Source organism: Trichosurus vulpecula, chromosome 8 (assembly GCF_011100635.1).
Source record: "Trichosurus vulpecula isolate mTriVul1 chromosome 8, mTriVul1.pri, whole genome shotgun sequence".
In the NCBI taxonomy this organism is placed as follows: domain Eukaryota; kingdom Metazoa; phylum Chordata; class Mammalia; order Diprotodontia; family Phalangeridae; genus Trichosurus; species Trichosurus vulpecula.
In genome coordinates, this window is record NC_050580.1 from 159,079,068 (window position 1) to 159,106,826 (window position 27,759).

Genomic DNA, 27,759 nt, shown 5'->3' on the forward strand with positions numbered 1-27,759 from the left:
AGAATGGGCATTTTCCAGTTGGTTTTCCCCCAGCTGAGCAGGATCTGAGTCTGCTACTGGACCTGTGATTTCTCCTTTCTGGACTTTTCCTTTACTGTCTTCTTAGAGAGAAATACTCAGTCACCAGAAATTCACCATACTATGTAACAGGTGGAGTAAAGCAGTCTGAGGAAGACTAACCAGGTGGCCATTGAGAAAAACTAAAGAGTAAAAGTTCAGAAATGAAAAAAAAAAAGGTGACCCAAATGGATGGCAAAAAGGCCCCAGGAAAATAAGGCCACTTTTGAAATTATTTTAAGAAAGCAAGTATTCCCCAAAACCACTACTAGGTATTTAAGTTAAGGTTTTTCTCTGGTTAGTGATTTTCCCTGGTTATTATTGATGCCCTAGTCTCAAATTTGCTGCTTAGGGTCATAGGACAAAGATGAGGAGAAAGTGATTTTTTGTGAAGTTTTTCCTCTTCCAGAGTACTGGTTGTAGATCCTAGCCATCTCAGTGCACAACACTAGGTCAAGCTAATTAGCTCATCTTAGTTCCAGAATGCACTTAATGAGACACTTTCTTCTTCTGTTGGAAAAATCAAATACTCTCAGGTATGGAATGCTGCATATACTGTCAGAGACCATTATTATGTTGCTTGCTTTGCTTAACTTTGGGTGGTGGTCGTGGTGGTGGTGGTGCTATCGTTGTTACAAGGGAGAGATTTATCAGAAGGGTGGAAAAACTGTGAAGTGACTGGTTTACAAAAAATAGAAAGCATCAATAAAACTTTTTTTAAAAGAATATATCCAAATATAAACAAGTTCTGCCTGACTTCCTATTTATATACATCTAAGTGTAATTCTGACATGCACACCACAGAGAAATGGATTCAGAGCTGAAAGGTACCTCTGGTATCATCTAATCTGATATCTTTTTTTATATAATTCAATATTTACATAGCAAACAAGTTCTTAAATTGAATTGATAAGGAATCTTAGGATTGACCTTGAGACCTTGAATCTTCCCTTAGCCTTATGCAATTGCCTACATGGACTTTGAAGAATTCAGTTCATTTATAACCATTTCAGATCCCCTTACTGCACAGTGAAGAAAGGCTGTTTGAGGCATCTGAGCTAGAATTGAGCATGCATACAAAAGACCCCAACGAGTAGCCTCTGCTCTCTTTCCTGGTGGTGAACAAGGCAAGGGTTGTTGTAAACTTCTGGGTAGGAAGATGTAGTAGCAGGGGCCTTCCATAGACTGCTGCTAATTCCCCATCTAGGCCAATATGCGGCCGTAGACACGGGGCCCCTACTTGCTGGTTCTTTGCATTTGTTCTTTCCTGTTCTTAGGTGAATGAGTACTGGAGATAGAATGGAACAGGCGATAATCTCACGCTATCTCAAAAAGTCCCAGGCCAATAGGCCATGCTATAGTTTGCCACCAATACAACCCAAAATAGTAACTTATGGGACTCAGTCCAGTAGACCTACTAATGAAGATATCGTTTTCTGGTGCAACTTCATACACTAACTGTATACACTCCACCTTGTCAATATGGCAGAGTTAGTGCACTGTAACAAATGCTTTAAGTTTGAGCCCATTCTCACCAAGGATCAAAGTGGCATGGGGGAAAGTGTGCCACTGGTACAGGAGGATGTTTTGGACTTCTGTTCTTGCTATTATCTTCTTAGTAAATATCCTTTTATAAAAGCTAATAGATAAAAAAGGTTAAATGATACCCAGAGCACTAATGAAGAGAAAATTATTATGTGCAAACCAGATATTCAATAAGGAGTGAAGAAGCTGGGAGGAACAACAGTAAATTCATAGCTAAAATTTCTCTCCCAACTAGGAAAAAAATTATCTTGGGAATTTATTTGGACCAGGATCAAAGAGATGTGCTTTTCTCTCATTTTTCCTTTACTTTCCCTCTTTCAGATCAGAAAAAAAATAATAGTGTGAATAAGAAAAAATGGTTAAGTCTTTCCTTGAAATTATTGAGGGATTTTACTTTCAGGAGAGAGCTAATCCAGACTAAAAATGTGTTATCAACAGTTCCAAGCCCATGTGAGAAAACAGGTAAAAGGCACAGTAGCAATCCATAAGGAGATATGGTCACAAAGGATCTCAATGTTCATAAACAGAAGAAAAATAAAATTAAAGTTGTCCCTTACAACAGAATAAGAGAAACCAAAATTAGATTAAGCACTGATTAATAAGAGATTTAGTCAGAGATACTGTCCATAGGTATTTAAATTTCTTTAAACTTTGTCTTAATTATGCTTTATTTTCTTATATTCATTCTTATGCTGCTATTTTGAATAGTAAAATTTCATGTAAGAAATGTTACTGGATCATGTGCTGATCTATTCCCTTGTTTGTCCCTCAAGTATGGCTAAACATTTGGTCTATGTAGCCCAAAGTCAGTTAAGGGTGGATTTGACAACCCAAACCAATTAAATTATGACAAATGTCATACATAGTCTCTTTAAAGAGACTCAGGTCTCTTTAAATAAAGAGAATCAGGTTGAGGAGTGAACTGAAAGACTGCTAGAGATACTATTATTTATTAGCTAATATGTAGCTTTAAGTATTCTATAAAAATTGTTTAAAATTTTTACAATTTTAAAATTTAAACAAGATCTGATTTGAAAATACAGGGATATAAGAAGAGATAAAGTCAGGCTAAAGAAAATCTACTTCCTAAATGACTTATAGGAAAGTCACACTAGGAAACAAGGAATACATAAAATATAAATACAAGTCATGAAATTGGTTTCCATATGTATAGGAATGATCACAGTATTTTAAAGACATGATGTACATGGTCATGATTTTTTTCTCCCGAAAGGCCTCATGTAAAGGAAAGCCTGACTTGTGAAGAGAAAGGCACCAATCACTTTGAACAAATGACTTCAGTAAACAATGAAGGTCATAATAGCCCATCTGATGAGAAAGTCTACCCAGAGACCACAAGTCCTAGACAGTCATGCAGAATTTTAGGAATAGGAGTTGGTCACTGACACTGTATTACAAAGAACCAATGTAAGATTTGTACTCCATGTTCATCCAAAAGGATATGAATCAACTTAAAGATTAAAACATTGTACCTGAAGGAAATGGAGGAAATAGACATTTCCAAACGCTAGTCAGTCAAGCACCTACTGTATGCCAGGCACTGTGCTAATGCTGACACACGCGCACGCACGCACACACACACTAGTCCCTGCTCTCAAAAAGTTCACAGGCTAATGGGAGAAAACAAACTTGGGCAAAGAGCAAAACTTGGGTAATAAATATCTATAAAGAATAACAAGCAGAATGATACGGACAAAAGAGCCCTGGATCTGGAGTTCAAGGACCTGGACTCTAATCCCATCTCTAGTACTTACTACCAACATCTTATAGTCGCTCTTTCTCTCTAGCCTTCAGTTTCCTCATCGGTAAAATGGCAGGGTTAGATTTGATGCTCTTGATCCCTAGCACTAAATCTATGATTCTACCATCCAGCTATTACTTCTTGCTTGATCTTTGGTATAATTTTCTCTAAAGGAAATGAATATTAATCTTATCTTAAATTAGTTGATATCAGCTCCAAGCGACTATATTGTCAAATATTTAAAGCATTCAAAAGTCCAAAAAGTAATGTCTGAATAAATGAATTTTTTAAAAACCTTTTAGAGTGGTAGCATGTTGTTCTTAGATTTCAATAAATGAATTTTTTGGAAAAGAATTATTTGCACTTTTAGCACATACAAATCTCTGCAAAATGTGAGTGCCAGGTTTCCTACCAATTCTATTATTTGGGAAAGGGCATGTAAGCTATATATTGTGAAGTATTAATTTTCCTCACTTAAATAGTAGAGCAGCCTATACTTTGAGAGTATGCCCTGTTCCACATTATTTCATTGTTAATGCCAAAGTCAAAACTGCCCCCCAAAAATTTATTTCACTTGAATCTTTATAACTATATCACCATTAGTATTACAATGAGCCTATGGTTTTAGAGTACTTACAGAGGACTCCATCAGTCAGTTTAAAATTTTTAGGAAAGGATAAACATAGAACCTAATCAAAGCAGAAATACTATGTATTTGTAGCATGCAGTTCTTGGTGGCAGATAAGTCTATTGCATGTTATGGTAGAGATGGGCCTAAGAAATAATTCCAGAAAAAAAACCAAAAATTTTAGAAATGGTTCAGAACTACTGTACTCTGTTCATTTATTAACTGGAATTTATATTAAGAGGACAGGGCCAATTTAATGCCACCCAAGTAACTATGCACTTGAATGGACTTATATCTCTTCTGCCCTTTATGGCTAAACTCCCTAAGAAGGCTGTCTACAATTGGTACCTCCACTTACTCTCTTCTCACTCTCAACCCCTAGCAATCCAGCTTCTAACCTCATTCATCATTCCACCAAAACTGCTCTCTCCAAAGACCTGCCAAATCCAATTCTCTTTTCTCAGACCTCATTCTTCTGAATCTTTCTGCAGCTTTGTTACTGTTGATCTGATCCCCCTCTACTCCTTGATACTCTCTTCTCTCTAAGTTTTGGGGATACCATTCTCTCCTTGTTCTCCCTCTACCTGTCATGCCACTCTTTAGTTTCCTTTGCTGGATCCTCATTCAGATCACACCCTGGGCTCTCTCCTCTTCACCTTCTTGTAACAGCAAGCACCCTAGCATACCCAGGATGGCCCGCTAGCACAGGTTCTTAGATCTGCTTTTCTAGGAAAGGCTGCTCAAAAGGGGGTTAACAATCCTATTTTTAATTACATTCACTAGTTCAGGGGAAGGGTCAGCACCCTCAATGCAAGTAGAGAAAATACAAGCAGAGAAATTAGCATAAAGACCAACATCCAGGGTTCTGACTGCCTGATCAAAGCAATATTGCTATATATACTTTACATACACCACTAGATCAAGAGAGCCTTTACATCTGAGCAGTCAGGGGGTCTGAACATATGACTCAGAGTCTCGACCAGGAAATCAAAAGATCCTTCTCATAAGCGAATCCCCAAAGCAAAATGCCAACCTCAGAATATATATACACTTTTGACTCAGAGGCAGAAGGCATCACAACCCTCATGACTCAGTGCCTAATCAGCTTACTACCAAAAGGTGTGAAAGCCTTCCTACAAGCAAGCCTCCCCTAAGGAAGCTCCTCCCCAATGGGCTCTGTGACTCAGGATATATCACAGCTGTGAGCTGGGCCAGAACTCAAAGCAGGTCACATAGGCCTATTAATGGATGGGGAAGATCTTCATATCCCATTAACATTACACCTCTGTACCACTTCATTTGGCGATCTCACATGAGCTCCCATGAATTTAATTTTCATCTCTGGGCTAATGATTCTCACATCTTCCTATCCTGCCCTAACCTCTCTGCAGACCTCTAATCTTGCATCTCCAATCGACTTTCAGAAATTTCAGACTGGTTGTCCAGTAGACATCTTAACTCAACATGTTCAAAACTGAACTCATTTTCTTTCCCCCAAACTCTCCCCTGCTCCTACCTTCCCTGTTACTGTAGAGGGCAATACTATCTTCCCAGTCCCTCACAGACTCTCAATGCAGGAGTCATTCTCGACTCCTCTATCTCTCACCCCACCCCACCCCATATCTAATCTGTTGCCAAGGCCTGTCAATTTCACCTTTGCAATTCTCTCCCTTCTCTCCTGTGACATTGTCACCACTCTACTACAGGTACTCATCACCTCACACTTGGACTACAACCTGCCCACTCAGCCACTAAAGTGATTTTCCTGAAATGCATGTCACCCATCTATTCTTTAAAGTCCAGTTGCTCCCTAATGCTTCAAAAATCAAATCAAAAACAAAACCTTCTGGTATTCAAAGTCCTTTATAACCAAGCCCCCTCCTACACTTCCAGCCTTCTTAGACCTTACTCCCAAAACATTTATTCTTGAATGCAGTGCCACTGCCTCCTGCCTGTTCCATAAACAAGACATTCCATCTCTCAGCTCTGAGTAGTTTCTCTGACTGGTTGCCATGGCTATAATGCTCTCTCTCCTCATCTCCTCCTACTGGCTTTGCTGGCTTCCTTTAAGTCCCAATAAACCCCATCTTCTATAGGAAGTCTCCCCTAACCCCTCTTAATTATAATGCTTTCCTTTTTAAATTATTTCTTACTTATCCTATATGTAGCTCGTTAGTACATTATTTGTTTGCTTATTGTCTCCCCCATTAGACTATGGGCACCTTGGTGGTAGGGAATATTTTGTCTCTTCTTGTATCCCTAGTTTTGTCAATGGCTTGCTAAAGGAGACCCAAAAAAATACTGAAGAAAATAACACTTTAAAAAATAGACTAACTCAAATGGCAAAAGAGCTCCAAAAAGCCAATGAGGAGAAGAGTGCCTTGAAAGGCAGAATTAGCAAATGGAAAAGGAGGTCCAAAAGACCACTGAAGAAAATACCACCTTAAAAATTAGATTGGAGCAAGTGGAAGCTAGTGACTTTATGAGAAATCAGGAAATTATAAAACAGAACCAAAGGAAGGAAAAAATGGAAGACAATGTGAAATATCTCATTGGAAAAACCACTGACCTGGAAAATAGATCCAGGAGAGATAACTTAAAAATTACTGGACTACCTGAAATCAAAAAAAAAGCCTAGACATCATCTTTCAAGAAATTATCAAGGAAAACTGCCCTGATATTCTAGAACCAGAGGGTAAAATAGGAATTGAAAGAATCCACCAATCACCTCCTAAAAAAGATCCCGAAAACAAAACTCCTAGGAATATTGTTGCCAAATTCCAGAGTTCCCAGGCCAAGGAGAAAATAATGCAAGCAGCCAGAAAGAAACAATTTGAATATTGTGGAAACACAATCAAGATAATACAAGATCTAGCAGCTTCTACATTAAGGGATTGAAGGGCTTGGAATATAATATTCTGGAGGTCAAAGGAGCTAGGATTAAAACTAAGAATCGCCTACCCAGCAAAACTGAGTATAATGCTCCAAGGCAAAATATGGATTTTCAGTAAAATACAGGACTTTCAAGCTTTCTCAATGAAAAGACCAGAGCTGAATAGAAAATTTGACTTTCAAAAACAAGAATCAAGAGAAGCATGAAAAGGTAAACAGGAAAGAGAAATCATAAGGGACTTACTAAAGTTGAATTGTTTTGTTTACATTCCTACATGAAAAGATGATGTGTGTAATTCATGAGACCTTTCTCAGTATTGGGGTAGTTGAAGGGAATATACATATATATAGACAGAGGGCACAGGGTGAGTTGAATATGAATAGATGATATCTAAAAAATAAAATGAAATTAAGGGGTAAGAAAAGAATATATTGAGAGAGGAAGAAAGGGAGAGATAGAATAGGGTAAATTATCTCATATAAAAGTGGCAAGAAAAAGCAGTTCTGTTGGAAGGGAAGAGGGGGTAAGTGAGGGGAAATGAGTGAATCTTGCTCTCATACGATTTGAGTTGAGGAGGGAATAGCATATACACTCAATTGGGTATCTTACCCCACAGGAAAGTAGGGGAAAGGGGATAAGAAAAGGGGATGATAGAAGGGAGGGCAGATTGGGAGAAGAGGTAATCAAAAGCAAACACTTTTGAAAAGGGACAGGGTCAAGGGAGAAAACTGAATAAAGAGGCACAGGATAGGATGGAGGGAAATATAGTTAGCCTTTCACAACATGATTATTGTGGAAGCATTTTGCATAATGATACATGTGTGACCTATGTTGAATTGCTTGCCTTCATAGGGAGGGTGGGTGGGGAGGGAAGAAGGGAGAGAATTTGGAACTCAAAGTTCTAAAAATGGATGCTCAAAAAAAAGTTGTTTTGCATGCAACTGGGAAATAAGATATACAAGCAATGGGGTATAGAAATCTATCTTGCACTATAATAAAGTAAGGGGAAAGGGAATGGGGCAGGGAGTGGGGTGACAGAAGGGAGGGCTGACTGGGGAGTGGGGCAATCAGAATATATGCCATCTTGGAGTGGGGGGAGGGTAGAAATGGGGAGAAAATTTGTAACTCAAAATCTTGTAGAAATCAATGTTGAAAACTAAAAACACTAAATAGTGAAATATGGAAGAGTTCTGTGTTAATCTATTAACCAAAGAAAGGGAAGTTTGTACATGTGTTCATAAACCTTTAAAGAAGAAGGTCTAAGGAAACTCAGTAACACAATCACAATTCCTACCAAGGAACTCTATTTCTTACTCCCATCCTGTGTAATCAACCCACAGTAGTTCCCCAGGAGCAATGTAATATTGGGTTTTGTGTTTCTTGAAAATGTAGATAATATGAAATATGTTTTAAAATAACTTTACTAAAACCAACCCCTGAAGCCTTACCTTGCTACTCTCCCTCGAAGATCTCCCAAACCAGAGAGTTGTCGCATCTCCAGACTCTTTAAGGCAGAATTTGTTCCATAGCTGATGTTATCCCTGGCACGAATCTGTTCTTGTAGGACCTTTATGCAATAAGAAAATATCAACAAAGTCACTTGGACATACAGGGAGAAAAGTTTTAAACTTCCTGAGTGAATAGAAACATTTTCTTATCAATTACAAGAGGGTACATTTGAAACAATAACCTGATACAAAATAACAAATGGGATGATGGAATTTTTTTAGCTTCAAGATATCTTGGAGACTGTTATTCCCCCCATTTCACAGATGAAGAAACTGAAACCAAGAGGTGAAGTAGTTTTGTTCCAGGTCATCCAGAGAGTTGGTGAAAGAGACCAAACTAGAACCCAATTTTTCTGACTTCCAATCCAGTGGTCCTGCCTGCAAACATTCATGGCTTCATATGAAGCGATCTTCTACAACTCAATACATATAAACCCTAAGGGAGGAGTTAAATTATTTCTAGTATTTTCTCATAGTGAAAGTCATTTTTCTTTAGGATTAGATTATTTAGTTTCCAATAGATTTTTAATCAATCTTTCCACGGCCCTTTACTACATATAATTTTTATTGCATCATGATCTGAAAAGGATGCATTTAATATTTCTGCTTTTCTGCATTGGATTGTGAGGTTTTTATGCCCTAGTACATGGTCAATTTGTGTAGGTGCCATGTACCACCAAGAAAAAAAGGTATATTCTTTTCTATCCCCATTCAATTTTCTCCAGAGGTCTACCATACCTAACTTTTCTAAAATTCTCTTCCCCTCCTTAACTTCTTTCTTATTTATTTTGTGGTTAGATTTATCTAGTTCAGAGAGGGGGAAGTTCAGGTCCCCCACCAGTATAGTTTTCCTGTCCATTTCTTCCTGTAACTCTCTTAACTTCTCCTCTAAGAATCTGGATGCTATACCACTTGGTGCATATATGTTTGATAACGATGCTGCCTCATTGTCTATGGTGCCTTTTACAGGATAGAGTTTCCTTTCCTATCTCTTTTAAATAGATCTATTTTTGCTTTTCCTTTGTCTGAGATCAGGATGTGAAAGTCATTTTTCGCAATACTCTTTTGAGATTCAAGAGTTAGCTAACGTCATGGGTAGACACTAATTAAGCTTAACACAGGATTTTATCTTAGGCATGAAATATAGTGTATATCAAGGAGAATTCCTAAGGAGAAAAAAACCAAGAACATAAACAATGTATATTGGTAATGGTGTTATATATGTGGTTATGTTGGGGGAAATCACCTAAAAGAGCTTGTATTTTGCAAATAATTTGAGGAATTCATGAAAAAAAGTTATCAACAGGTTGATATCAACCTTGGAAGAAGTATTCTAAATGGTGTCTCACAGAAAAAGGATATAAAGTTAAGATAAACAGCACACAGGAAATTCTGTCCCACCTCCGGTTACTTAAATTTGCATGTGCCCCATAACTACCACATAACAGTGAAAAATCTCTATATACTCGATCTTGTTTAAACTAAACAAAGATATTTCAGCCAAACATAAAGATTTCTTGACCATTAAGTATAGTTATTAAGTGTCCATCTCACAAGATCTTCGTAACAGACAAGCTCTCTGTTCTAGAATGAGACAGAAGACAACCCCTAGCATAGCATAGTGAACACAAAACCAGACTTTGGGTCACGAAGACCAGGTTTCAAACGCATACTGCCTCTGACATTTTCTAGCATAAGCATAAACAAGTCCTATTACCTCACTGAGCCTCACCTGATTTAGCTGTAAAATAGAGGCAAGAATAACCGGAATAAATCCATCATAGGATTCTGGGAGGCTCAAATGAGATAATACATTTTGACCCAGCAATTACCACTTCTTGGTCTATATCCTAAGGAGATCATTAAAATGGGGAAAGGATCCACATGTACAAAAATATTTATAGCAGCTCTTTTTGTGGTGGCCAAGAATTGGAAATTGAGGGGATGCCCATCAATTGGGGAATGGTTGAACAACTTGTGGTATATGATTGTAATGGAATAACATTGTTCCATAAGAAATGATGAGTAGGCAGACTTTTGAACAACCTGGAGACTTACATGAATGCTGAATGAAGTGAGCAGAAGCAGGAGAACATTGTATACAAGACCAATTTTGATAAACTTAACTATTCTCAGCGATATAAGGATCTAGGAAAATTCCAAAAGACTCATGATGGAAAATTCTATCCACACCCAGAAAAGGACTATGGAGTCTGAATGCAGATCGAAGCATACTATTTTATTTTTTTTGATTTTTTTTTTATTTCTTCTTTCTCATGATTTTTCCCTTTGGTTCTAATTCTTCTTTACAACATGGCTAATGTAGAAATATGCTTAATATGATTATACATGTATAGCCTATATCAGATTGCATGTCATTTTGGGGAGGGGGAAGTAGGGAGAGGGGAAGAAAATTTAGAACACAAAATCTTATAGAAGTGAAAACTGAAAATAAATAAATAAAATTTTAAAGTGCTTTGCAAACCTCAAGTGTCATACAAATGTGAGATGCCAACGTTATTATTTTGTGGTCCAAACCTGTGATTTCATTGAAATAAGAAACTCCAGGGGAGGAAACCTCCTCTATCAATGCAGGTCAGTAACCCTTCCGCAACTTCGAGTCTTAGAGAGACATACTGAGCACTGAAGGGTTAACTGATGTGCCAAAGATCACATAGCCAATACACTCTCAGAGATTTAATTTGAACCAGATCTTTTCTACCCCAAGGTGGGTACTAGGTTCTGAGCCAGAAGTATAATAATTTCCTTCCAATTCTAGAAATACACATAGGTATGTGGTACCACCCATTTGCATAAAAACTCTCAATTTAGAGAAAACCAGAAATTTATGCTATGATTCTACACCAACAGGGATTCCAAAATTTTACTTGCAAATGTGCAAATAAGCTTTATGATCAAAGGATCTCACTATGAGTGCTCTTTGTGTGCAAATGTTGTCATATCAATGTTATTATTACTGTCCTTTTTTTAATTATAAAGGTTTCTAAATGTTTAAAAAAATTGGCAGTATGTATTTTCTTTCATAAGAAATCGAAAGGAAAAACTGGCAGGGACCTTACCTTCTATATAGTTTATGTTTACCAATAGGCCCTTGCTCCAAGCCACCTAAGTGGCACTAAAGGGAGTATCACTCTAATAAAAGAGCTGAAGCCCACCATCCAGGGTCTGACCTTCTAAAGTCAACCTGAACCGAAGACAATATGGGTAATCCATCTCTGTATAATTTATAGTGGACTGTATTATTATCATTACAAGTTTCAAAAAAAGTAATAGGTTGAAGCCAACTGGAAAATAAATAATTTATAATATAGTCATCATCACAGAATACCTTATTAATGAAAGACAAAAGTGATATACGTAATATGAACACAGTAAATCATAAAAAAAATTTACTTTGGGATGTAATTTTAAAAAAACATGTATTAATCATTAACTATGTACAACACATTGTCTAGGCGTGAGGGACACAAAGATGACAAAACACCCTCAAGATTTTTACAGTACAGTAAGAAAAATATATACACAAGTAAGTATGATATAAAGACAGAAAGTGCCAAAGGCAAAGAAGAAGGCCAGGCAAAGTGCTGTAAAAAAAAAATTGAGGAGAGAGAAGACATCATTTCCCTTTCAACCCTCTCCACTGCTAGTTTCCCACCAACTCATAGGACTAAGTAAAGGAGTAGGATATGGCTTAACTCTACCACTTTCCCTCTTTCAAATTCTATGAAATATACTGCCACCTCCCCTTCATCTATCAAACTCCAGTTCATTTTCCTTTTTCCTGTGTCTTCAGTACTGTCAGTCTTCCTTTCTACTCTATTCTCCAACATCACTTATCAAGGGCTTAACTTGCTATGTTGAAAATGCCTCTGAAACCATGCACATAATTCATCAACCTCCTTAACAACTACCTCTTTTCCACCCCATTTCAGTTCTAAGCTTACCTCCCCTGAGAAAGGCCCATTTTTGGTTTTGGTTGTTTTTTTCCTAATCTTTGTGCTCTTGGCATCTAGCACTGTACTTTACAAACAGCTGCTTAATAAAACTCCTGAAATGAACTGAATTTGCACCTTCAACTTCACTAATTCCAAAATAATAAATTTTAAAATTCCACTTTCAGAGCAGCTAGGTGGCGCAGTGAGTACAGCACCGGCCCTGGAGTCAGGAGGACCTGAGTTCAAATCCAGCCTCAGACACCTGACACACTTACTAGCTGTGTGACCTTGGGCAAGTCACTTAACCCCAATTGCCCTGCCTTCCCCCCTCCAAAAAAAGAATAAATAAATAAAATTCCACTTTCTGATCATAATGTCCTATCTTTTACCTCTCCATCTCTCTCATTCACACTAAACTTAAACTTTACCTCAGGTGGGCCTAGGTGGGAAAGCCTGATTATATCTTTGTGTGTAAGTAAGCCTAAAGCCACTACTTAATAAGTGCTAAGCTGATGTGGGCATGAAGCCCTCCAAGCCCTGAAGGGAGTTGCTAAGACCAGAGCCAATGGTATGTGCACTGATTTCTAGTCAATCATGGATTCAGCCAATCAGAGACCTGAGTTCTAGCCAATCAGATGCCAGCTAGAACTGTATAAAAAGAGAACTGGGAGCAGCAGAACTGAGAGAGGCAGGATTCAGAAGCAGACACTGAGAGGACATTGAGGCAGCAGACATTGAGGGAGAGCCAGCATTGAGAGAGACTGCAGAGCAGAGAGTGCAGAACAAGAGAGAGTGATGGAGATCAAGGAACTCAGAGTTGGCAGAGCTGCATGAGAGAATGCTGCTCAGAGTTAGAATTCGTGAGTGATTGTTTACAGGAAGGCCCTAGCAGGGAGGGGGTTACAGTATGGCTTGGCTCCTTGCTTTAATATTTTGCTATAATTTCCTTGCTGATACATTGAGGTGGGCTTACTGGTTTCAGAATATAATTGCTACTATATGGAAGTGAAATTATTGGTCCTGGGATTGGATTCTCTCGTGTCTAAATAAATGTTACACTTCCTCTGCTGTTTAGAGAATTTCTTATACTTCATGATTCCAAACAATTCAGGCATGTTCACAGTCATCTTCAAGCTCATGCCTTACTGCTATAATCAGATTACCCAGTAACCTCTTTCTCTGAGGTGACTGAGCCCATTTGACATGTAAATTCACCCAACTCCCCTCCTCTATTCCTCAAACTTTTTAGCTGCAGCATCTTTACCTCCTTCCTTTCAATGGTCATACAAGAGATCATGCCTTCATTCACTAAGCCTAATCCCTCTATTTACACCAATGATCTCTTTACCTTGTTCTAGCAGTCATTTTTTCTCACGATTCTTCAACCTCTCCTTCAACACTAGCTCCGTCCCAATCTCCTAAAGATATGCTCAGTTCTCCTTCATCCCAAAAAAGCTTTCCCTTAACCCTTCTCTCCCATCTCTTTACCTGCACTACTAAATTTCTAAAAGAAAGTGTGCCTTCACTTTGTTCTCCTTAACCCTTTGCAATCAGACTTCAATCCCAACCACTCCACTTAGAAAGTTACTAATAACCAAATTCAAGCCAATTGCCAAATCCAAATCTAATATAATCACCAAATCCAAAAGTCTTTTCTTGGTCCTCATCTTCCTTGAGTTTTCTGTGCTTCTGAAGCTGTTGACCACTCCCTCCTAGTAGGATATACTCCCTTCCTTTGGTACTCCAGTTTCTCTTCCACTTTTCTAAATGTTCCTTTCCTCCTTTAAAGGCTCCTTATGTTCTGCAGGACTTCTTAATGTGAGTTTTCCTCAAGGGTCTGTCCTTGGCCCTCTTCTCCTGTTCTACTCTGTCTTGGCAGTCTCATTCAGTTTCATAGCTTAAAGATAACTACAAAATTTGTATCTCCAGTACTAACCCTTATTTTTGAGCTCTAGACCCGTAGTACTCCCTAAGTACTATACTGAGTACACATCTCTAATTGGTTATGCTATAGCTCCTCAAATTCAACATATCTAAAACCAAGCTCCTTAACCTTCCCAATAAAATTCTTTCTAACTTCAATATTTTTGACATCACCATTCACAAAGTCTCCCATATTTCTAAGCTTATTATTATCTTTGATTTTTCCTTCTCTCTCTTGTTTTGAATCAGTTACCAGGTCCCATCATTCTACCTCCAAAACATGACTTACATCTGTCTCCTCTTGTCGATTCACACTGCCATTATCCTAATATATAGGCCCTTATTAACATCCATCTGGATAACTGCTTTCTTTAAGCCTTCAACCTCTATGCTCTGCTTCTAATCAATCCTTCATACTGTTGTCAGAAAAACCATCCTTTTACATGACTACATATCTCTAGTCATGTCACATTTCTATTCAAAAATCTCTAATGGCTCCCTATTATATACCAAGTTCAAGCTCCTTTACCCGGTATTCTGGATCCTAGGCAATTAAGCACCATCCTGCTGTCTAGACATATCTCATTTCTCCCCTTCACTCTCCAACCAAACTGGACTATTCCCTGGCCCCTGAGCATGTGCTATAGCACCTCCATGTTGCTCAGGCTGTTTCTGATGCCTCAACTGCCCTCCTGCCCCCTTTTTGACCTAATAAATTCCTACCAATCCTTTAAAGACCCAAATAAAGTGCTATCTCTGACAGGAAGTCTTCCCCACTTTTCCCTGAGTAGATATTGTCCTTCTTCCTCTGACCTCACATTTGTCATATATTGTTGTAGGTATCTATGTTGTTGTGTTATCTCCCTACTAGATTCTAAATTCTGAAAGACAGGACAATGGCCTATTAAATGTCATCTCCCTCTAGACATCTTCCCCTCAACTACCTCGCCATAGGAAGCAAGTGCTTTCACAAAAGTGCATTGCGTTGTATTGTACTGTACTGCACCGTACTTATTGTCCTCAAGGTCTCTAGTATGAATACTCTGTCAGATGTGAGTAATCAACCATTGTTACTGCTGATATTGTTATATGCCACCACCAACCAGTAAAAGTGGTCTCTAATTTCATTCCTTTCATAAAAGAACAATGTTGGAACAAGGTTTCGAAAGGGATAGCCGAGTGAATGGAGGTGGCTGGCTTAATAGGAGTAGCCATGGCAGCAGCAAGTCACAATTCTCTCTTACTGCTCTAGTGTCTTTTTCTTTTTCAAATCACTAAGAAAATAAAAATGCAAACAAGAGATACTCATAGGCAAATGCAGAAGTGACCTGATCCATTTAAGTAGCCCTGCTTTCATAGAGCTAAAAAAAGGAGCAGTTGGCAAAATATCGGAAGCCAAAAATACAACTCAAGGGTCAGACTGTCTCTATTAGTTCTAACACTATATGGATAAGAAACTTCATCAGAATGTGGCTCACTTAATATCTACACAAATAATAACACATCTTCTAGTAAATGCATGATGACACAAATTTTCATCTTTATTTTAAAAAAATAACAACCTTAAGTGAGTCTTTTATGGATAAATTTGTTGTTTTTAAACTGGAAACTGTGAAAAGAGAAAGTTCATGAGGTCAAGCCATTGGCAGGCTCAAATAAGATAACACTGGTAAAGAGCTTTGTAAATTTTAAAGTATAACATAAATTATTATTATTATCTTTAATTATTATTATTATTATTAAAAGTAATCTTCTGGGGAATATTTAATGTATAACCTATCCATCACCAATCAAATGACAAGTCAAATAAGAAAAAACAGGTCTAAGCTATCTCCAAAAGAAAATTTAGCAAACATAAAAGTAAAATTATAGAAATAAAATGGTGAAAAAACCTACCGACATTTTTAAACTTTTTTAAAATTTACTATTTTTTAAATTTTGATTTCTGGATTCTCTCCTCCCTCTTGTTCCTCCCCACTCATTAAAAAGGCAAGAAATGTGACATCAACTATCCAGGTGAAACAATGAAAAACATTGCCATATTTGTTGTTGTTGAGTAATTTCAGTTGTGTCTGACTCTTTGTGACCCTATTTGGGGTTTAATTGGCAACGATACTTGAGTGGTTTGCCATTTCCTTCTCCAGCTCATTTTACAGATGAGGAAAGTGAGGCAAACAGAGCTAAGTGATTTGCCCAGGATACAGCGAGTAAGTGTCTGAGGACAGATCTGAACTCAGAGAGATGAGTTTTCCTGACTCTAGTAGGCCCAGTATCCTATCCACTGTGCCACCTAGCTCCCCCACTTACAACATTTTGCCAAAAAAAAGGGGCAAGAAAAATAAAATAAAAAAATATGCTTCAATCTGCACACAGACTCCATCAGTTCTTTGTCTGGAGGTGGATAGCATTTTTCATCATAAGTCCTTCAGAATTATCTTGGATCACTGTATTGATTCAGAGCAGCTAGATTATTCACAGTTGATCATCATAAAATATTGCTGTTACTGTATACAATGTTTTCCTGGTTCTACTCACTTCACTTTCCATCAGTTCATATATGTCTTTTCAGGTTTTTTTCTAAACTATCTTCCTCATCATTTTTTATAGCACAATAGTATTCCATCACAATCATGAATCACAATTTGTCCAGCCATCCCCTAATTGATGGGCATCCCCTCAATTTCCAATTCTTTGCTAACACAAAGAGTTGCTATAAATATTTATGTACATAGGGTCCTTTTCCTTTTTCTTTGATCTCTTTGGGATACAGACCCAGCAGTGTTATTTGGGGTCAGAGGGTATTTATAGTTTTATAGCCCACTGGGAATGGTTCCAAATTGCTCTCCAGAATGGTTGGATCAGTACATAACTCCATGAACAATGCATTAGTGTTCCAATTTTTCCACATCCCATCCAACATTTTCCTTTCCTGTCATATTAGCCAATCTGATGGTATAAGGAAGTACCTCAGAGTTGTTTTAATTTATTTGCATTTCTCTTATCAATAGTGGTTTACAGCATTTTTATATGACCATAGATAGCTTTAATATCTTCTAAAAATTCTCTGTTAATATCCTTTGACCATTTACCAAATGGGGAATGACTCATATTTTTATAAATTTGACTCAGTTCTCTATATAGTTGAGAAATAAGACCTTTATCAGAGAATCTTGCTGTAAAAAATTTTCCCAGTGTCCTGCTTTCCTTCTAATCTTGGCTGCATTTGTTTGCTTTGTACAAAAACTTTTGAATTTCATATAATCCAAATTAATCATTTTACTTTCCATGATCCTTTCTATCTCTTATTTCATCATAAATTCTTCCCTTACTCATAGATCTGACAGGCAAAATTTTCCACGATCCCCTAATTTGCTTATTATATTGCCTTTTAGGTCTAAATCTTGTATCCATTTTGACCTTATCTTCATATACAGTGTGAGATGCTGGTCTGTATCTAGTCTCTGCTAAACTGCTTTCCAGAAAGTTTCATCAAATAGTGAGTTCCTGTCCCAAAAACTTGGAACTTTGGGTTTATCAAACACTAGATTACTATGGCCATTAACTACTTCATGTTATGTTTCTAATCTATTCTACTGATCTACCACTCTATTTCTTAGCCAACAGTACATTGTTTTCATGATTACTACTTTGTAATGTAGTTTGAAATCTGATACTGCTAGGATGCCTTCCTAAACATTTTTTTCACTGATTCCCTTGATATTCTTGACCTTTTGTACTTCCAGATGAATTTTATTATTTTTTCTAACTCTATAAAATAATTTTTGGTAGTTTGATTGGTATAGCACTGAATAAGCAAATTAAATAAGGTAGAATTGTCATTTTTATTATATTGGCCCAGCCTACCCATGAGCAATTAATATTTCTCCAATTGTTTAGATATGTCTTTTGTGGGAATTATGTTCCTATAGCTCCTGAGTTTGTCTTGGCAGGTAGACTCCTAAGTATTTTATATCACCTGCAGTTATTTTCAAAAGAATTTCTCTATCTCTTCCTACTAGACTTTGTTGGTAATATATAGAAATGATGATGATTTACATGGGCTTAATTTGTATCCTACAACTTTACTAAAGTTGTTCATTGTTTCAGCTAGTTTTTTAGTTGATTTCCTAGGATTCTCTAAATATACCATCATATCAACTATAAAGACTGATAGTTTTGTTTCTTCATTGCCTAATTACTTCAATTTCTTTTTCTTCTCCTATTGCTATAGCTAGCATTTCTAGTACAATATTGAAATAGTATTGGTGATAATGGATATCTTTCCTTTACCCTTGATCTTACTGGGAAGTTTTCTAGCTTATCCCTACTACAAATGTTTGCTGACGGATTTAGATAGATGCCATTTATCATTTTAAAGAAAGCTCTATTTATCTTTATGCTTTCTAATATTTTAATAGTAATGAGTGTTGCATTTAGTCAAAAGCTTTTTCTGCATCTATTGAGATAATCATATGATCTTTGTATTTTTGTAGTTGTTGTTATTGATGTGGTCAATTATACTGATAGCTTTCCTAATACTGAACCAGGCCTGCATTCTCGGCATAAATCCCACCTAGTCATAGTGTATGATCCTTGTGATATATTACTGTGATTTCCTTTCTAGTATTTTATTTAAATTTTTTTCATCAATATTCATTAGTGAAGTTGGTCTATAGTTTTCTCTGTTTTGTGCTTCATGGTTTTGGTATCAGCACAATATTTGTGTCATAAAAGGACATTGGTAGGACTCCTTCTTTGCCTATTTTCCCAAATAGTTTATATAGTATTGGAATTACTTGTTTTTAAATGTTTAGTAGAATTCACTTGTGAATCCATCTGGTCCTGGGTATCTTTTCTTGGGAAGCTCATTTATGGCCTGTTCAATTTCTTTTTAAACTGAAGATGAGGTAACTTAAGTATTCTGTTTTCTCTTCTATTAATTGGGGCAATATATATTTTTTGTAAATACTCATCCGTTTCGCTTAGATTGTCAGATTTATTGGCATATAATTAGGCAAAGCCTGTAAGTCTAATAATGGTTTTAATTTCATTTTCATTGGTGGTACATTCACACATTTCATTATTGATACTTGTAATTTGGTTTTCTTCTGAATTTTTTAATCAAATTAACCAATGATTTATCTATTTTATTGGGTTTTTTCTTATGAAACCAACTTCTAGATTTATTTACTAGATCAATAGTTCCTTTACTTTCAATTTTATTAATCTCTCATTTGATTTTCAGGATTTCCATTTTGGTGTTTAATTGGGGATTTTTAATTTGCTCTCTTTCTAATTTTTTTAAATAAACACCTAATTCACTGATCTGCTCTTTATCTATTTTACTGATGTAAGCATTAAGAGAGATATAAATTTTCCCCTGATTACTGCTTCAGTCTCATCCCATAAATTTTGGTATGTTGTCTCATTGTTGTCATTCTCTTTAATGAGATTATTCATTATTTCTATAATTTGTTCTTTGACCCACTCCTTCAGGATTAGTTTCTAATTAATTTTAATCTATCTTTCCATGGCTCTTTTATTAAATGTAGTTTTGAATCATGATCTGAAAAGATGAATTTAACATTTCTGCATTTCTGCATTTTATTATGAGGTTTTTATGCCCTAATACGTGGCCAGTTTTTGTGTAGGTGTCACACACTTCTGAGGCAAATGTATATTCCTTTCTCTCCCCATTCAATTTTCTCCAGAGGGAGGTCTATCATATCAAACTTTTCTAAAATTCTATTCACCTCCTTAACTTCTTTCTTATGAATTTGGTGGTTAGTTTTATCTAGTTTTGAGGTCCCCCATTAGTATAGTTTTGTCTATTTCTTCCTGTAACTCATTTAACTTCTCCTTTAAAAATCTGGATACTGTATACTATTTAATGCATATGTTTAGTATTGCTATTGCTTCATTGTCAATGGTAGTACCTTTTAACTCTTTTAATTAGATCTTTTTTTTTCTTTTGCTTTGTCTGAGATCATGATTGCTATACCTGCTTTTTTAAATTCAGCTGAAGCAAAATATTCTGCTCCAGCCTTTTACCTTTACTCTTTCTGTGTATCTCTGCTTCAGATGTGTTTCTTATAAACAACATATGTAGGATTCTGGTTTTTAATCCACTCTGCTACTTGCTTCCATTTTATGGATGAGTTCATTCCATTGACAATCACAGCTATGATTACTAATTGTATTTCCCTCCATCCCATTTCCCCATTTCTTCTTCTTTCTCTCTCCTTTCTCCCTATCCCCCTCGAAACTGTTTTGCTTTTGACTACCACCTCCCTCAATCTGCCCTCCCTTCTATCACCCACGTTTTCTTGTCCCCCTCCCCTCCTACTTCCCTACAGGGTAAGACAGATTTCTATACCCAGCTGAATGTGTATGTTATTCCCTCTTTCAGCCAAATCCAAAGAGAGTAAGGTTCAATCAATGCTCCCTGCCTCCCCCTTTTCCTCCACTGTAATAGGGTTGTTGTGTCTCCTCACGTGAAATAATTTACCCCGTTCTACCTCTTCATTCCTTTTTCTCCCAGTGCATTCCTCTTTGTCACCCTTTAAGGTTTTTTATATCATTCCATCAAAGTCAACTTACATCTATGCCCTCTATCTATGTATAGTCCTTCTAGCTGCTCTAATAAGTAATATAGTTCTTAAGAGTTATGAGTATCAACTTCCCATGTAGGAATGTAAACAGTTTAACCTTATTGAATTCCTTATATTTTATCTATCCTATTTACCTTTTTATGCTTCTCTTGAGTCTTGTATTTGAAAATCAGATTTTCTGTTTAGCTCTGGTTTTTTTCATCAGGAATGCTTGAAGGTCCTCTATTTCAATGAAAATCCATTTTTTCCCCTGAAGGATTATGCTGTTTTGCTGGGTAGGTGATTCTTGGTTGTAATCCAAGCTCCTTTGCCTTCCAAAATATCATATTTCAAGCCCTCCAATCATTAACTTGAAAGCTGCTAAATCCTGTACAGTCCTGACTGTGGCTCCTTAATATCCAAATTATTTCATTATGGCTGCTTGCAGTATTTTTTCTTTGACCTGAGACTTCTGAGATTTGGCTATACTACTCCTGGGAGTTTTCATTTTCGAATCCCTTTCAGGAGGTGACTGGTGGATTCTTTCAATTTCTATTTTACCCTCTGGTTCTAGGATATGCGGGCAGTTTTTCTTGATAATTTCTTGAAAGATGACATCTGGGCTCTTTTTTTTTCTTTATCATGGCTTTCAGGTAGTCCAATAATTCTTAAATTATCTCTCCTTGACCTATTTTCCAAGTCAGTTATTTTTCCAATGAGATGTCATATTTTCTTCTATTTTTTCAATCCTTTGATTTTGTTTGATTAATTCTTGATGTCTCATGGAGTTATTAGCCCCCACTTGCCCAATTCTAATTTTTAAGGAATTATTTTCTTCAGTTAGTTTTTGTATATCCTTTCCCATTTAGCCAATTCTACCTTTTAAGGAGTTCTTTTCTTTAGTGGATTTTTGTATCTCCTTTTCTATTTGGCCAATTCTGCTTTTTAAGGAGTTCTTCTCTTCAGTGAATTTTTGTACATCTTTTTCCATGTTTCTGTGCTTCCTTTACCAAGCTGTTGACTCTTTTTTCATGTTTCTCTTGTACAATATTCATTACTTTTCCCAATTTTTCTACCTCTCATTTTTTAAAATCCTTTTTTTTAGCTCTTCCATGAGTTCTGTTTGGGCCTGAGACCAATTCATATTTCTCTTAAAGACTTCACATGTAGGCATTTTGACACTGTTGTTCTCTTCTGAGTTTGTGTTTTGATCTTCCGTCACCATAGGAACTTTCTATAATGGGGAGGGTGTTAGTTTTTGCTTATTTTCCAGCCTATTTTCACTACTTTTAAAGTTGAGTTCTGCTCCTGGGACACAGGGGGCATTGTCCCAAGCTTCTTGCACCAGGGCCTAGGGGCCTGGCCTCTGGTCTGCTGCACCAAGGCCACCAGGCCTGCTGCACTTGGCTGCTCATCTGCTGTGCCAGAGGCTAGAAGCTTCACAACTAACTCACTGTGCCACTGGTCAACTGCACCAGGGCCACAGAAACTAGGTTGCTGACCTGTGGGGGGGCCTCCCACTGACACTGTCTGTGCTGGGCTGCTCTCTCCTTTTACTAGAGTGAGACAGACCTTTTTGGCAGTCCTTCTAAGTCATCTTGGGCTGGAAATTTGTTTCACCTCATCCTTTTGAGGGTTCTGCTGCTCCAGAATTCATTTTGAGGCATTATTTAAAGTTGTTTGGAGGAGAATTGGGGAGAGTTCAGGCAAGGCTCTGCCTTTTCTCTGCCATCTTGGCTCTGCCCCAAGGCATATTTTTTTTTGACATGACCAATGTGGGACTGTTTTGCTTGACTATGCTTATTTGTGACAAGGGTTTTTTCTTTTTCTTTTTTTTTTCCAATGGGGGGAGGGAGAAATAAAATTGATTTTTGTTCATTGCAAAAAAAATTTAGGAAAAAAAAGGCAAACTTTTACATTTTTGTCGTTATATTCCCAGTGCCTGAGAGGTAGAGTGGCATAATCGTTAAAGGGCCAGTCCTGGAATCAGGAAGTTCCAGCTTCAAATCTTACTTCTGACAAATACACTATTAGTTCTCTGATGATGGAAAAATTACCTAAGTTCAAAGTGTTTGAGGAAACTCTCTATGGAATAAATGATAGATGAGTCTACATCAGTCTGGGGAGTTCCCACATGGAAATGAAACTATGTGACTAGACCAAAAATTTCTCAGCACCTAAAACACTGCCTTGCACATAACAAGTACCAAATTATTTATGGAGAGTTTTCAATGTTGGCTGAGTTAATATTTTGTCCTAGGGAGAAAAGGGACCCACTAAAAAAATTCAACATATGATTGGTATGGTCAAGAACTGTGTCTTAGAAATATTATTTGGCAATTATGTGGAAGATGGATTGAACATGGGTGAAACTGAAAACAATCTCATGGCCAATTAGAATACTGGTAAACAATCCAGATAAGAGACAATAGGAGCCTAGAGTGCAGTAGTGTCCATATGAGTGGAGAAAGAGGAACAGGTGCGAGATATATTGTGGAGACAGGATCAACAAGATTTATTCACTGATTTAGATATAAGGGGTGAGGGAAAAGGAAGAGTCAAAGGTTAGAAATTATATGACAAGAAGCGTGGCAGTAATCTCCACAGAAACAGGATTATTTAGAAAAGAGGCAGGTACAAGGATGAAAGTAATGAGTTCTACTTTGTACACACTGAGTTTGAGATGTTGCAAGGACACCTAAGTAAACTCCAGCAGGTGATGTGGGACTAAGCTACAGGAGAGTGGTATATGATTTGGAGATTCATCTATATATAGATGATAACTGAACCCAAGGGAGTAGAAGTGATCACCAACAGAGTGGGAAGGGACTATGACATAAGACAGAGTCTATGGGCAGGAGGAGGTACTATCATAATTCCCTCTGCAGTCTTTTCTAAGCTAAACATACTTAGTGTCTTCAACGGATCCTCATATGGCATGATCTAAAGGCCCTTCACCATCCTGGCTGTCCTGCTCTTAATGTTCTCCATTTTATAAATGTTCTCTCTAAAATGTGGCCCCCTGAACTGAACACAACACTCCAGTTTGACTCTGATCAGAGTGGAGTTCTATGACACTGTCCCCTCCAGAAAACTATGCCTCTTTTACAGTAGCCTAAGATTACTTTAGCTTTTTTAGCTGCCATATCACACTGCTGACTCACACAATTATCAGTCCATGAAAATGCCTAGATGTTTTCCAGATGAACTGCTATTTAGCAATGCCCCCTTCCCACCTCCCACCTCAATTATCATATTTATTAAGTTGGAGGTTTTCTTTTAACCCAAATATAAGATTTTACATTTATTCCTATTAAATGTGGTCCAACATTCAGCCCTATCAATAAGGTTTTCAATATCCTGCCCTGTTTGTTTCCCCTTATGAACTCCATACTCCCCATGCCCCTCCCCATACCCACCTCAACCTCCAGGAGAAGATCCCTAGTAAGTACTAAAGTCACATAATGAAGAGAGGGGTTAGGAAACATTAGAAAAATAAAAAGTAAATTTGTAAATGATAAAATAAAAGCCCACTAGAGATAGGAACACTTGGAGGAAGCAGAAAAAGCTTCTACTCTAGGACACAAAAAAGTGATCCCTTCCTTCTTTACTTAGGGTCACACATCATAAGATGATTTAGAAGAACTGAGAAGAATTAGAGCATTACAAAAGCCAGAAGAGTTAAAGGGATTGTGTATTTTTAACGAATGCTTGGTTTTTCCAAGAGATTTTTTTCTAGTGAGGGGGAATATTAGGGAGAGTTCACCTAAGAACCTCCTGTGCCTCTGCAGAGACCAGGGAGGCACAGGTGAAGCCCAAAAAAGAGAAAGCAGAAAGCTGGCTGCTTATGATTTGCATTGGGCTTTAAGGCTCCAGAGAGGGAAAGAGAGCCTTCAGTTTCAATACTGGCCTTGGCATCAGGAGACCTGGATTCAAATTCTACCTGAGATATAGACTACTTGTGTGACCACAAATGACTCATTTGATCTCTCAGCACCTCTTTCTTCATCTGTAAAATAAAAATATTAAGAGAGAATTTCCAAGGTCCCTTCTAGCTGTGAATTTCTGACATTGTGATCATTCTAGTTTATCCAGTCCAGTTCACCAAGACAGAAAAAGAGAGAGGAATTAGAGCAAACACTGAATCCAAGAATAACAACTGTACACTTGTTTGGAGCTTCCTTTGGACCACCTGTATCAGGACTAAAGTATGTCAGACACAGCCGAGAAGGGCAAGAACCTAATGCATCCAGGGATCATAGCAAATGACAGCTGTTTTCTGTTCCATGAGTGCTGTTGATAGCACACTGTGATAGATCTGCTAGGTGGGAGAGGAAGAGAATGGGAACAAAACTGTTATGGGGAGAATGTGCAAAACATGTGTAGGTGATCCCAACCCTGAGAAAAACAGACCTGACATAAAATCGATGTCAACAGTAGCACAAGGACAAGTACAGTTTTAGAAACCATTCTGACCTGAGTAATTTTCCCTTCCAAAACTCCAGCCATTCTGTTCCTGATGTCACCTGCATGGGCACAATGTCAGCCCAGGCATGCTTGTCCCCACTGGCTGAGAGTCCTCTCTCTCTCCCTTACTCTTTTCATAGACATAGATACACAATTACATGTGTATGTATATGTTATATATACCTGTGTATGTATGTGTATATGCATACATGTAAAGTGTCTATCGACTTAGCTTGAATTAGCTGATCAAGCACAAAGGACAATACTATGGAGATGAAAACTTTTATATCTAAAAATCTGACTCCATTTCTCACATATATATACACATACACACATATATACAGCATGTGTGCATACATGGATATACAAAACGTATATATGTAGTCAAGTTCCAATATCTAATCTATGAAACACTTTCCCGCCAAATTTAGAAGAGTAGATCAGACATCTGCAATGATTTAAAATGTTTTAAATAAGCTACTATGAAATATTGTTAGTCTACCAGCCCTGAAATCATGGTACTACAGTGTTCTGAAGGATTTGGCAGTGACTTTATGCATTTATTTCCAAACATGCTTCGTGGGAAACTATAGTCCAACTTAGTTTCTATTTTATATTATGTCATTTGAATTTAATTGGGGGGGGGGACACCTAAAAAGCAATTTCAAGAATCTTGAATAATTTATTTAGATCATTCTTATGCCTATTCTTGTTCTCTTCTTCTTTATTTTGATATGGATCTTTGCCTTATGTCTCAGGTTAATCTTAACATTAGCCCGTGTTCTTTCTTTAGTCATGAAAAACTCATCTAGCTAGCTAACTGCATAGAGTAACCATATGTGACAGACTGTGGCACTAATGTTAGTACAGAATATTATCGTATGATATAATCTATATATGGTATGCTGTACATTTTTACAGAAAGCTTTTTTCTGGACAGCTCTAAATTTAAAGTAGACTAGACAACTAAACATACTCCTATCCTTCCTATTTAATAAGAGATAAGGGAGGTAGAGTTGGAATGGGGCAATGATGATATATATGAATGGCCAAGGCAAAAATTCACAAATCAGAATGTCAAAAACTTCAAAGAAATGCTATAAAACTTATATAGCCATGATTACAGATTACAGACAGAGAGAGAGAGAGACAGACAGAGACAGAGACAGAGAGAGAAAGTTAGTTCAGAAAATTCCCAGGAACAATGTTTCTACAAAAAGTTCTCCTCTGTCACATTTGGAGAAAGAATGATTGTAGGTCTCAAGATCAATTGTTAGAGGCTATAATTTTTTTTCCACTCATTCCTCTCCGGGCTGTACTCCAGACTTCCTCTATCATGCCCCAGTTCTTCATGCCTCACTCCAGCCATGTAATTCACACACTGGAAATACCCTTGTCCCTGTGGCCTCACCCTCTGACTAAATGGCTCTTTCTAGAACTTTCATTTAAGGAAAGAGCCCAGGCCAGCTATGTCTCATTCCTCTCCAGGCTATACTCCAGACTTCCTCCGTCATACTCCAACACCAAGTACCTGTGTTCCCCCTGTCCTTTTTAATTTCATTTTATCTGTTTTCCCCATTCAAATGTAAGCTCCCAGAGGGCAGGGACTGTCCATCTTTCTGCTTGTATTTGTATCCTCAACACTTAGCACAATGCCTTGAACATAGCAAGGGCTAATAAATGTTGGTTGACTGACCTTTAAATTAACAAAATATGGTGGAAACCTGAGTGTCAAGGGAAGAGATTAAGATATATTTTATAGACTAACATGTTATAGTAGGCTTTCACTCTAAAGGTAGAATTCTATTTTAATATATGGCATTACAGTATGATACCCAATTTCATATCACAATATCTGTGCAGCTTTCACAGCCCCAGTGACAGCACATTCTCATGCCATTTTATTGATGAGAATGTGAGAAATTTAGTTGAATGAGAACAGCCTTTAGGACAAATATATTCATGAATCCCATTCCATTTATTAGACAATGTATATAAAACATACCAAGTTATATACTAATAAAAGTTGACATTTCTCCAAAAAGTACCACAGAGTAGTGCATGACTAATTTCTTCATGTTGATTGTTGTATCAGGGGGTCAGGGAGAAGAAAGGAATGGGAAGCACTAAGTTTCCTGCGTTATCATTTGCATTATATTATTAAATAAAAAGAGTTATTGTTGTCCATTCATTCGGTCATGTCCAACTCCTTGTGACCCCATGGACCACAGCACACCAGGCCCTTCTAATCCTCCACTATCTCCTGAAGTCTGTCTAAGCTCATGTTTGTTGCTTCCATGACACTATCTATCCATCTCATCCTCTGCCATTCCCTCCTCCTTTTGCCTTCAGTCTTTCTCAATATCAGTCTTTTCCAGAGTCTTTTCTTCTCATTATGTGGTCAAAGTATTTAAGTTTCAGCTTCAGTAT

General features: G+C 37.3%; 1 protein-coding gene across 3 annotated transcripts in view; it reads right to left on the bottom strand.

Moving 5' to 3' along the window:
• FAM81A (family with sequence similarity 81 member A) overlaps window positions 1-27,759 on the bottom strand; it is a 79,567-nt gene that overhangs the window by 25,902 nt on the left and 25,906 nt on the right. For all 3 annotated transcript variants that reach the window (XM_036736978.1, XM_036736979.1, XM_036736980.1), the window contains exon 4: window positions 8,334-8,452. In XM_036736978.1, the coding sequence (XP_036592873.1) occupies window positions 8,334-8,452 (119 nt within the window). The remainder of the gene's footprint in view (window positions 1-8,333; window positions 8,453-27,759) is intronic.